Source organism: Plecotus auritus, assembly GCF_963455305.1.
Source record: "Plecotus auritus genome assembly, chromosome: 2".
NCBI lineage: Eukaryota > Metazoa > Chordata > Mammalia > Chiroptera > Vespertilionidae > Plecotus > Plecotus auritus.
In genome coordinates this window covers 38,482,836-38,493,819 of record NC_137771.1, presented here as the reverse complement: position 1 = coordinate 38,493,819, position 10,984 = coordinate 38,482,836, and the positions used below count along the sequence as shown (strand labels likewise).

At 40.1% G+C, this 10,984-nt stretch overlaps 1 protein-coding gene across 1 annotated transcript in view; it reads right to left on the bottom strand.

Moving 5' to 3' along the window:
- Positions 1-3,292: 3,292 nt before the first annotated feature.
- Positions 3,293-10,984, bottom strand: part of LOC308241666 (SCL-interrupting locus protein-like) — a 46,578-nt gene continuing 38,886 nt past the window's right edge. Inside the window, exons 10-11 of the mRNA XM_080655197.1 lie at positions 9,383-9,633; positions 3,293-4,779 (exon numbers count right to left, since the gene is read on the bottom strand). Of these exons, the coding sequence (XP_080511323.1) occupies positions 3,990-4,779; positions 9,383-9,633 (1,041 nt within the window). The 3' untranslated portion in view covers positions 3,293-3,989. The remainder of the gene's footprint in view (positions 4,780-9,382; positions 9,634-10,984) is intronic.

Sequence of the window (10,984 nt, the reverse complement as noted above, 5' to 3'; positions counted from 1 at the left end):
TTGCATATCTGTCTCCATTAGATAGAGTTCCTACAGGGCAGATTTGTATTGTTCATCACCTTATGCTCAGCACCTAGCTCAGTGCCCAGCAGAACCAATATTAGATACCTGTGGAATGATTAGGAGTGAAAATGGTGCTGATGGGGATCGGAAACATGGAGAGAATGGCTGCTGCTGGGCTAGATGCTGTGGAAGAACACCAGATTGTTAACTATAAGTGTGTGACCTTGGCCCAGTTATAACTTATTTCTGTCTGCCTTATCATCTGAAAAAAGGGGTTAATGATACTGCCGTATATACTTCAGTCCGGTTTTGTAAGTATTAGTAAGAGGAAGTGGGAAAGCACACTTAGAAAAATGTGTGAAATAGTCTATCAACCTAAGACATTATCATGTAATTTATTTTGCAGGCATAAAGGCCTCTCTCATCTAGGAGGCTAGCAAAGGTTCTGCCCTTATGAGTAATGTCTAGAAAACAAGGGCACAGAAAAATCTTTTGTTCCTCCAATTTCCTGGAGCCCTGACAGTAGACTCGAGGAGGTTACCAGGATGAAAATCGCCGAAATGAGCCCTGGGGTGGCCTCCTTCAGGGCTCTTGGTTAAAAAAAAAAAAAAAAAAAAAAAAAGTCATTTCTGGTCTTGGCTAAAGGACAAGGGGACTCCTTCTTAGGGGAAAATACGGCAGGGCAGCTTAGAGGACAGTGTATATTTGAAGACAGCATTGACTGTAATGTTCAAAATCATCTGTTGTTTTTTTGTAGGAAGCTCTTCCTGAATTCCTCAGGCCTCAGAGAAGTTGTTTTCCCAGTGGCTTAATAAGAGCTTGAGCTCTGAAGTTATACTTGAGTGTGAATCTCTCCTAGCAACTTACTTGGATATGTTACTTCCCTCAGGCTGTTCCCCATCTATGAGGATGACAATCACAGTTGGGGTGAGCAGGGGCTTAAATGAACTAACACATATTAAGTACTCTGCACAGTGAGTTCTAAAAAGGTGGAAGCTATCATGATTACACTGCTGTGGCTTAGGCTGGACCACTCGTTTTGGCTTTTCATCATATACTGCTGTGTGACTGCTTCCAGGGTGTACCTGTTTTCCCTAATCTTTACAGCTGGCAAAGGGCAAGGCTCATGTCTAACATGTCTACATCCATTACTGCAGGGCAAGGCAGAGGACAAGTGAGCATGGAACAGTTAGCCACAAGGAGCTCAGAGGCTGAGTTAGCGCACATTTGGTGTGTGTGGGGGGAGGGGGCAGGGAGAGGCCAATTGGTCAGGACCCAGACTAGTGGGTATGTTTCTGGATGCAGAAATTCCATTGTTCCCTTATTTCATTTGAATTAGCACACCCATATCTATAAACAGCTTGCTGGGGACTGGATGAATGAAAAAAATTCAGAGAAATGTCACTTGAGAGACAATCATCTCAAGTCTTTTAATCCAGTTTTCCCAGTACTAATGCTTTTTCCAAAGATGCCTAGATGCTATCATAGCAATAGCTTGCCAAGTAACTTACCATAGTTAAACACTCTTCTTAGAGAACTTTCTGGAGTAGGCTTCAGTGATGGTCCCTCTTCTCTGGAAATGCATTTAGTAGAGACATGTTTTGTTGAATTAATCTGCAGTCTAAAATCATTCTCCAAACTGCTTAAGCGTCCTTATCAGAGGCCTTAAATGGAATCTGATTTTGCCTAAAAAGCCTCAGGTTCAGTTTTTATTGTTCAGATAGAGAGCTTCTTATTTGGTATGGGTTCCCAGTGATAATGGTATAGTTAATGAAGTTGTCAGTTAATTCAGTAACATCCCCTGGTTTTGTGTTCATTAATGTGCAATATAAATTGTACCTACACTCTCTTGAAACACTGAGGACTAACGTTAAACAGAGCACACAGTGCTGTTAAAGTGTGGCATTGACAATTCCATTAAAATTTTACTCCAATGCCTGGCTGGCATGGCTCAGTGGTTGAGTGTCAAAATATGAACCAGGAGGTCATGGTCTGATTCTTGGTCTGATGCCTGGGTTGTGGGCTCGATCCCCAGTGAGGGGTGGGAATGTAGGAGGCAGCCGATCAATGATTCTCTCATCACTGATGTTTCTCTCTCTCTCCCTTCCTCTCTGAGATCAAGAAAAACATTTAAAAATATTTTTTAAAAAGTTTTACTCCAGTGAAGTCCATAGGTGGACTTTCATGCTACTTATTAAAATAACTAAAGCTTCCAACAATGCCTATGGAAACAAAGGGAAAAACAATCATCATTGCTATTTACTCCTCTTACTTTTAACCTGAAAGAGCAACAGTGAAGGAAAAGATGCACAAATGAGTCCATGGCTCCAGTGGGGAACAGCAGAGAGCTACCATGTTGCTATACTTGGGCTTGCTAACTATAAATTATCAGATTACTAGTAGCCCTGCACACAAATCTGTGCGCCAGGAGCTCGCTGCCGCCCTCCTGTAGCTCTCCGCTGCCTGCTTGTAGCTTGCTGCCCCACCCTCCTGCTGATCCATGATCTGGCCGTTATGTGGTCGGTGGTCACGCTTCACTGTGTAATGACCATTTGCATATTACATCCTTATTATACAGGATTACCTCAGAAAGCCCCAAGTGGATTGGAAAGTATTTGGAAATCCAAAGTCTATTTCTTTCCAATTTATACATCAAGCTTAGATATAAGGCAGTATCTTCATTTAAACTTCACCAGAAGAGCTTTATCTCTCAAATGAAGATTTTTTTTCATTTATATCCAGAAATAACAATTTAAAACTTAATATTTAAGAAGATGCAGGGAGAAGGGAAGCAACTATTGATACATTCAACAACTTGGATAGATCTCAAGGACCTTATGCTGTGGAAAACCAATTTCAAAGTTACATACTATGATTCCATTTATATTCTCAAAATGACAAAATTCCAGTGATGGAGAATAGGCCATTGGTCCTTAGAGGTCAGGGTTGGAAGGAGGGTACAACTAGTTTCTTTGGGGTGATAGAACAGTTCTTTCTCTACAGTGATTGTGGTGACAAAATTTCATAGAGCTATATACCAAAAGGTAAGTCAATGAATGAATGTAGAAACTTGTGAAACCTGGAAGGTCTGTTTTAATTATTAATACTATACCCAATGTCAACTTCTTGATTTTAACCATTTACATAGTTATGTAAGATATTATCTTTGGGGGTTGCTGGGTGAAGGGTATACTCTTTACTGTTTTTGTAACTTTCTGGGGCCTAAAAGTTTTTCTTTTTTTTTTAAGTGGAGAAGGATATGCTATAGCAGAGAACAAAGGAGAACAATCAATCTAGACATTTTTATTAAATTTAATAAGTATTTTAGTTCTATTTAAAAATTAAAACATTTGAAAAACTCACAAAGTTTATAAAACACACTCATACCCAATAATTTTCTTATTCTGTGATAGTTAATATATAACCCACCATATAGCAAAAGTTTTACTTCCACAGGATTTAACAAATATGAATCTTAAGGGGACATATACACTCCTAGAATAAAAAGATCTTAAATTATTTTACAAAACTTCCCCTTACACTTAGTAAGGATTGATCTAGCTAATTTAGTCAGGGTCATGATAACTTTATTTTAGGTTCTTTTAGGTGATACTGGGTAGATGCAGAGATGCAACATGCTAGGAAAACAGACTTACTTTTCAAAATGTACAGTATAAAGAGCAGTTCAGAACCAGAGTTGGATGGTATCTGTTTACCTAAATTTGTTGAAACAACTCTTAGGGTTTTTTGTTTTAAAAAGGCTTCAGTGACATTAAAAGCTCTCTAACAAAGAGAACTTAGCCCTCCTACCAGCCAGCCATCTTACAATCAGGTCACTTGTTCAGCTCTTTGCAATCAGCTGTTATAAAAAACAACAGGATGATCCATGTTTAATTAGGAATCCCCAACTACCAAAAGGATTCTGGCTTCTCTAAGTATCTTCAGAAGACACCCAGTCCTCATATCAGGGCAGGGAGTTAAAAGGTTTAAAATAATTTTGGCAACTGTCTGAGACGCTTAACATCTAAGAAGGTGCCTACAGAATTCATACTATTCATTTGCTTTAAAGTTTCAGAAGGTTTCAAACTTTCAGGAAAAAATGGAGTGTCCCTTTCATTTTCTTTCTCAGGATGTTGGGTAAACTCTGCTTTTCCAGTTCGGAGGTTCACTGCAGGACTTGAGTTAAGGTTCTTTAATAAAAAAGCTGGGTTTTCATTCAACTGCTGTGCTGCTTTTGGCTGAACAACTTCATTTGTAATATTTTTCAATACTGGCATATCTGTGGGGGTGCCCAAGGATTCACAGTTATTACAGTTAATTACTTCACAGGCATTCCTAGAAGGCTCCTTCTGACAATTAAGTTGCTCAGGTATGCATGTGGGGTTCTGATTCAATAAATGTTCACTCTTGTGATCTGTATTCTTTGAAGGTTCCTCTTCATCTTCACTATTGTCACTGCTTTGTATAAGTCCATATCTCTTCATATATTTTTTGGTTGCAAATGACATGTTGTTTGGTGAAATTAAACTAAGCCCCACTGTGCTTTTGTCTGTATTAATATGCAGAAAGCTAAAGGATGAGTCACAGTTATTTTGATTTGATCGAGTGACAGACAGTTGTGACAGCTGATTTTCATTTAAATATTTCAGAGCTATAGCATTTGCCTCCATGCTCAAATCCACACTGTTAGGGCTTAAGCCACTCATGCCAACATTGGCAAATGACATGTAGTTTAATCCAGAGATCACTGCTTCAGGGCTGATGCATGCCAACACACTGAAAGACAAAATGGAGTAGGCCATCATTTATCTTATTTTGAGTACCAAATAATATTATTCTAAATGTGTTTCATTCTAAGTAACAAAAAGTCTTCAGCTCTAAGGCTTATGGTGCTTTTTTTTTTTTTTTTTTTTTTTTTTTTTTTTTTTTTAAATATATTTTATTGATTTTTTACAGAGAGGAAGGGAGAGGGATAGAGTTAGAAACATCGATGAGAGAGAAACATCGATCAGCTGCCTCCTGCACACCCCCTACTGGGGATGTGCCCGCAACCAAGGTACATGCCCTTGACCGGAATCGAACCCGGGACCCTTCATTCCGCAGGCCGATGCTCTATCCACTGAGCCAAACCGGTTTCGGCCTTATGGTGCTTTTTTATCTGAGTGCTCAAACACCTAAGTCTTGATGACCCAAATACATTCAAACGATAGCCTAGAAGGTGATCCATGATTCACAAACTGAAGTGGAACACAAATTAATTTTCCTAAATTTAAACATCAGTCATGGTTTTCAGAGAAAATACAGGCCCCCAAATGTAAAAATCATTGGTAAAGAAAATATTGGTCAAGTATAAAACAATAAATAAATAAAATAGAAAACATATTTGATAATATAACATTACAAGCTCTGGTAAATAGCTAAGAATATTAAATTTTTCATAGTTGAAGAGATTCTATTTGTAATAAATAAACATCAATCAGTCTTTGGATATGGACTGCTGTGTGTGTGTGTGTGTGTGTGTGTGTGTGTACACTGATTTTCTTTCTAGATATAACCTTCAACTCACTTTGGCTAGTGTTATCTCATTAATGTTAACTAATTGACTTGCCTTTCCCTTTATATCATATATACAATAATAGCTGCTAATTTTTATGGATGCCTTATTATGTGCCAGGCACTCGGCTAAACATTCATTATCTTATTTAATCCTCATAGAAACCTTTCTCAGAGAGGTCATCCATATCAAATATCTCAACTTTATTGTCCACTCTAATACCTCACATTTCCCTTCCCCTACTTTTCTGTTTTCTCCTTAACACTTATGGCTATCTATTAACTCACATTTCTTATTTATTGTCTAGCTCCCTCAGGAAAGTCCATGAATTTCTGTCCCCATTATAGTATCCCTTGGTGCCTGGTAGCAGGCACTCAATAAATATTTACCAAATGAATAAAAGAAGTAGGTACTATTATTACCTTTATTTTACAGTTGAGAAAACTGAGGACTAGAGATTTTTAACTAATTTCCTTAAGTTGAGCAGCTAGTAACTGGCAAGCTGAGATCAGGTCTGCCTTACTTTCTGGGGTTCTATAACCACTATTTATTATACTGTATTCAGCAACTTGTATTTTTGCTACCTGTTTTTCTGTTTGTTTTTTTTTAAAAATTAGAGCTCTTTGAGTACTACTTGTTGGTGGTGAGTACTACTTTGAGTATATTCTAGGCAAAGAATAAGCTATGACTTTCCATATCATTCAATGAAGAAATTCAGCTGTTTTATTTGTGCCAGCCACTATGTGCATCCTTACCTCTACAAAACCCAACTATCAGATATTTTCATTCTCATCGTTAGTATTCCCTGAAACCTCATCATCCCAGTCATCTCATCATCATGCAATGGGAAAGCATGCTCAATACTGCTGGTCCTTATAAAGAATTCTTCCTTAACCTTCTTGGTACTTAATACTTTGGAGAATGAATAAGATGAAAGACATACTACCAATTTATCTAGACATTATACTTTTATGATATATTATAGTGATAATATCTTCTGAATATACAGTCCTTTTCTACTTTCTTAGCTTATTTATTAAACTTATAGCCCTAACTGGTTTGGCTCAGTGGATAGAGCGTCGGCCTGCGGACTCAAGGGTCCCAGGTTCGATTCTGGTCAAGGGCATGTACCCTGGTTGCGAGCACATACCCAGTAGGGAGTGTGGAGGAGGCAGCTGATCGATGTTTCTCTCTCATCGATGTTTCTAACTCTCTATCCCCCTCCCTTCCTCTCTGTAAAAAATCAATAAAATATATTAAAATACATAAATAAATAAAATAAGCAATTTGCATATTAAATCAGAAAACATGTACAACCAAAAAAATACATATCCTATATAATAAAAGAGTAATATGCAAATTAACAAGCACTCTGCTACACCCACAAGCCACGCCCACCAGCCTATCAGGAGCGAATATGCAAATAAACCCAACCAAGATGGCTACGGCCACAGAGAGCAGGAGGGAGGCTTGGGTTTCCCCGGCAATGGAGGAAGCCAAGCTTTCCGCCTGCCCTTGCCGGCCTAGGCTTCCACTCAAGGCTACAAAGTTTCATTGATAGAAGATACATAAAACCAAACAGAAATGGCTGCAGCCACAGAGCTGGAAAGAGCAGGAGGCTAGGGTTGCCCCCAGCGATGGAGGAAGCCAAGCTTTCCGCACACCCTGGCCAGCCCAGGCCTCTGCTTAAGGCTACAGAGTTTCAATTGTAGAAGATACATAAATCCCCCCAAAAATGGCTGTGGCCACGGAGCAAGCAGAAGGCTTGGCTCTGCTCCAGGCTACAAAGTTTCAATTGTAGAAGATAAATAAACCCCAGATCCCGGGGCCTACGCTTGGGTCACCAGAGGGCGTGGCAGGCCTGCAAACTACCATAGGCCCCTCGCCCAGGCTGCCCCATGCCCCAAGGGAACCCCCACCCTGATCCAGGACACCCTTCAGGGCAAACCAGCTGGCCCCCACCTGTGCACCAGGCCTCTATCCTATCTAATAAAAGAGTAATATGCAGATTGACCATCACTCCAATACACAAGATGGGTGCCCCCATGTGGTCAAAGATCCTGCCCCCATGTGGACATAAGATGGCCACCACAAGATGGCCAGCAAGGGAGGGCAGTTGGGAGGGACCAGGCCTGCAAGGGAGGGCAATTGTGGGCGATCAGGCCAGCAGGGGAGGGCGGTTGGGAGGGACCAGGCCTGCAAGGGAGGGCAGTTGGGGGCAATCAAGCCTGCAGGGGAGGGCAGTTAGGAGTGACCAAGCCGGCAGAGGAGGGAAGTTGGGGGCGACCAGGCCTGCAGGGGAGGGCAGTTAGGCATCAATCAGGCTGGCAGGGGAGTGGTTAGGAGGTGATCAGGCTGGCAGGCAGAAGCAGTTAGGGGCAATCAGGAAGACAGGCAGGCAAGCAGTTGGGAGCCAGCAGTCCTGGATTGTGAGAGGGATGTCCCAGATTGGAGAGGGTGCAGGCTGGGCTGAGGGACACCCCCCTCCCCCGTGCACGAATTTCGTGTACCGGGCCTCTAGTCTATAGATAATATTAATGTAAATAATTTGAAAAATAAAAACTTCTAAATCAGTAAGTTCATTATATACTAAAATATGTTAATTTCAATGTTTCACACTAAAGACATTAAAATAGGGTGGCCACTGTGAAGAAATATATTACCCAAAAACTACTCCCCAAAGGCAGCCATACCAAAATGTAAGGGTTCCATATAGATAGCAGGTGATCTATGCATTCCAACAGATGTTATATAGCGTCAACCTCACAAATGCTAGCCTCACTCTCCCACACTGATGGGAGGAATATAAACTGGTACAACTATTTTGGTGGCCAATGGCAACATCTACCAAAACCTCACATGCACATATCTTTTGATCCTGCTTATGTAGGAATTTATCCTGCAAAGATACTTGTACAAGTACCTGTAGAATGATTTCACTTAGCATTGCTTGAGATAAGAAATAAGAGATTCAGACTAAAAGGCCATTAATAGAGGACTAGGGTTCACTATATTATAGTACATGGGTCCCACAGAATATTACGCAGCTGTTTAAATGCATGAGAAAGAACTGCATATGCCTATAAAGGAAGCTATAAATGTTAAACAAGAAAATCGAAATTACAACACTCATCACCCATGTGTATACTTGAACATTTCTAGAAGAATATAAAACAAACAAGAGAAGTAATCTTGTTGGAGGAGTCTGAGAAGTTTGGGGGATAGGGGCTTTTGTATTTTATCTGATATTCTTGTGTATTATTTGATATTTTTTAAAATCATGAGACTATTACTTTTGTAACTAAACTACAGCAACAAAAATAATGAAAAGAAAACATGCTAACCTTAATATAATTTCCAGATTTTATCATCTTTAAAAACAAGTATGTGCTACGGTCAATTTTGATGAAGTGGAATCTGAACAGAAGAACATACAAGTTGGAGCTGGTAAGGATCATGTGACTATACTCTTGCCTTTTAGATGGCACAACTGCTTACTATCCAGATGCTAGCACATACATTATCCCTCCAGGACGACTTTCCAGACACCAAAATGAATAAAAGCTCATTTCTCTTTCCCTAAGACTCCCAGAGCATTTCATTGGCAACTTTAACCAGAAGACATCCCACAATATCTCTGTAATTACTTATATAACCCTCTCTCTTACTAAAGGGTAGAGATGATTTCTTATTCATCACACACATAGCAGACACTGAATAAATGATAAATCAACTGAACTGAATGGTAAGCTTATACCTGTTCTCATGAGACTGCTGCAATACATCTAAAATTTATTCATCATTTAAAACAAATTTTAAAATTACCTGGCATGATCCACTTTATGTGCATTTTTCTTCACTTTAGTGGGAGAGTCAATTTTTACTCCAAGGCTTCTTAGTTGCTTCACGGTTGCATTAAGAACACAATCTTTGTCCACCAGTCCTGAATCATGTTTTTTTTTCTTTGCATGGTAAACATTTTGGGTTCTGGTGCGTTCATGGCTGATAATTACTGCTTTGGTAGATGGTTGTTCAATTTCTTTGGAGGAGTTATTTAATAGGTGGTTCACCTGACCCTGATGAAAAGAAAAAGGACATCCTTGAAAGATCACTATTAACAATCTTAGGAAACAAAAATGTAAATAATAGCATAAGTAAGGCCACAGAAAAGCAAAATAATATCTTCCCAAGTTCTAATGTATGAAGTACATTTGCAAGTATTATCGGTTTTTTAATAAAAGCAGCCCATCCTAATGAATAATTTCATCAGACCCTAGAGGAAACTTAGAATGTCTATTCATGGGTGGTGAGCATACAGTGCAATATACATATCCTGTATCATAGGTATGTACACTTGAAACCTATATAATCTTACTAGAGCCCGGTGCACGAATTCATGCATGGGTGGGGTCCCTCTAGGTGGCCTGCAGGAATTGGGCTGAAATCTGCAGTCCAATGCCACCTGCAGCTCCTACCTGCTGCTCCTGCTCATCCTGGCCCCATTGTGCCTGGTACGGGTTTGCACACAATCAGTCCCGATCGGGAGAGGCTCATGCTGCCACAGCAGCGCTCACCAGCCATAAGCCCTGCATCTGGTGCCCTCCCAAGGGGAGTGGCCTGCAGGACCAGGCTGAAACTGGCTCTCTGACATCCCTGGAGGGGTCCCGGATTGCGAGAGGGTGCAGGCCAGGCTGAGGGACCCCAATGGTACACGATCGGGCCAGGGAGGGACCACGGGAGGGCTCCAGGATGTGTCTGGCCCATCTCGCTCAGTCCCAATCAGCTGGACCCCAGCAGCAAGCTAACCTACTGGTCGGAGCATCTGCCCCCTGGTGGTCAGTGCACGTCATAGCGAGCAGTTGAGCAGCCTTAGCATATCATTAGCATATTATGCTGATTGGTTGTTCTGCCATTTTGTCTATTTGCATATTACCCTTTTATTATTATAGATTAACCAATTCCACCCTAGTAAACTTAATTTAAAAATAAAATAATTAAATTCTCAATATCTGTGAATAAAGTTTCGGTACTGATTTTTTAAAAAAAGAAAAAAGAATGCCTGTTCAGCACTTGTTCATTTAAAAACCTTCAGATTTAAAATTGCTTAAGTACAATTTTCAAGTGTTTTCAGGACTTATAAGTAAATTCTTTATAAACAAAAGTTTTAAACCATGCTTTCATTTTAAAAATGGTAAGTTTTAGTTATACATTTTGTAGGTCTTTTTTACTTTCAGAATTTGACTTCTCCCTTTTCTCACTTTGAGTAAGAATGAATATCTTCTCTGTCCTCCTAGTATTAAAGCGCATTTCATTTCCTGAACACACAGCTGCTCACATCAGTCTAGGACAGGGGTGGGCAAACTTTTTGACTAGAGGGCCACAATGGGTTCTTAAACTGGACCGGAGGGCTGGAACAAAAGCATGGAT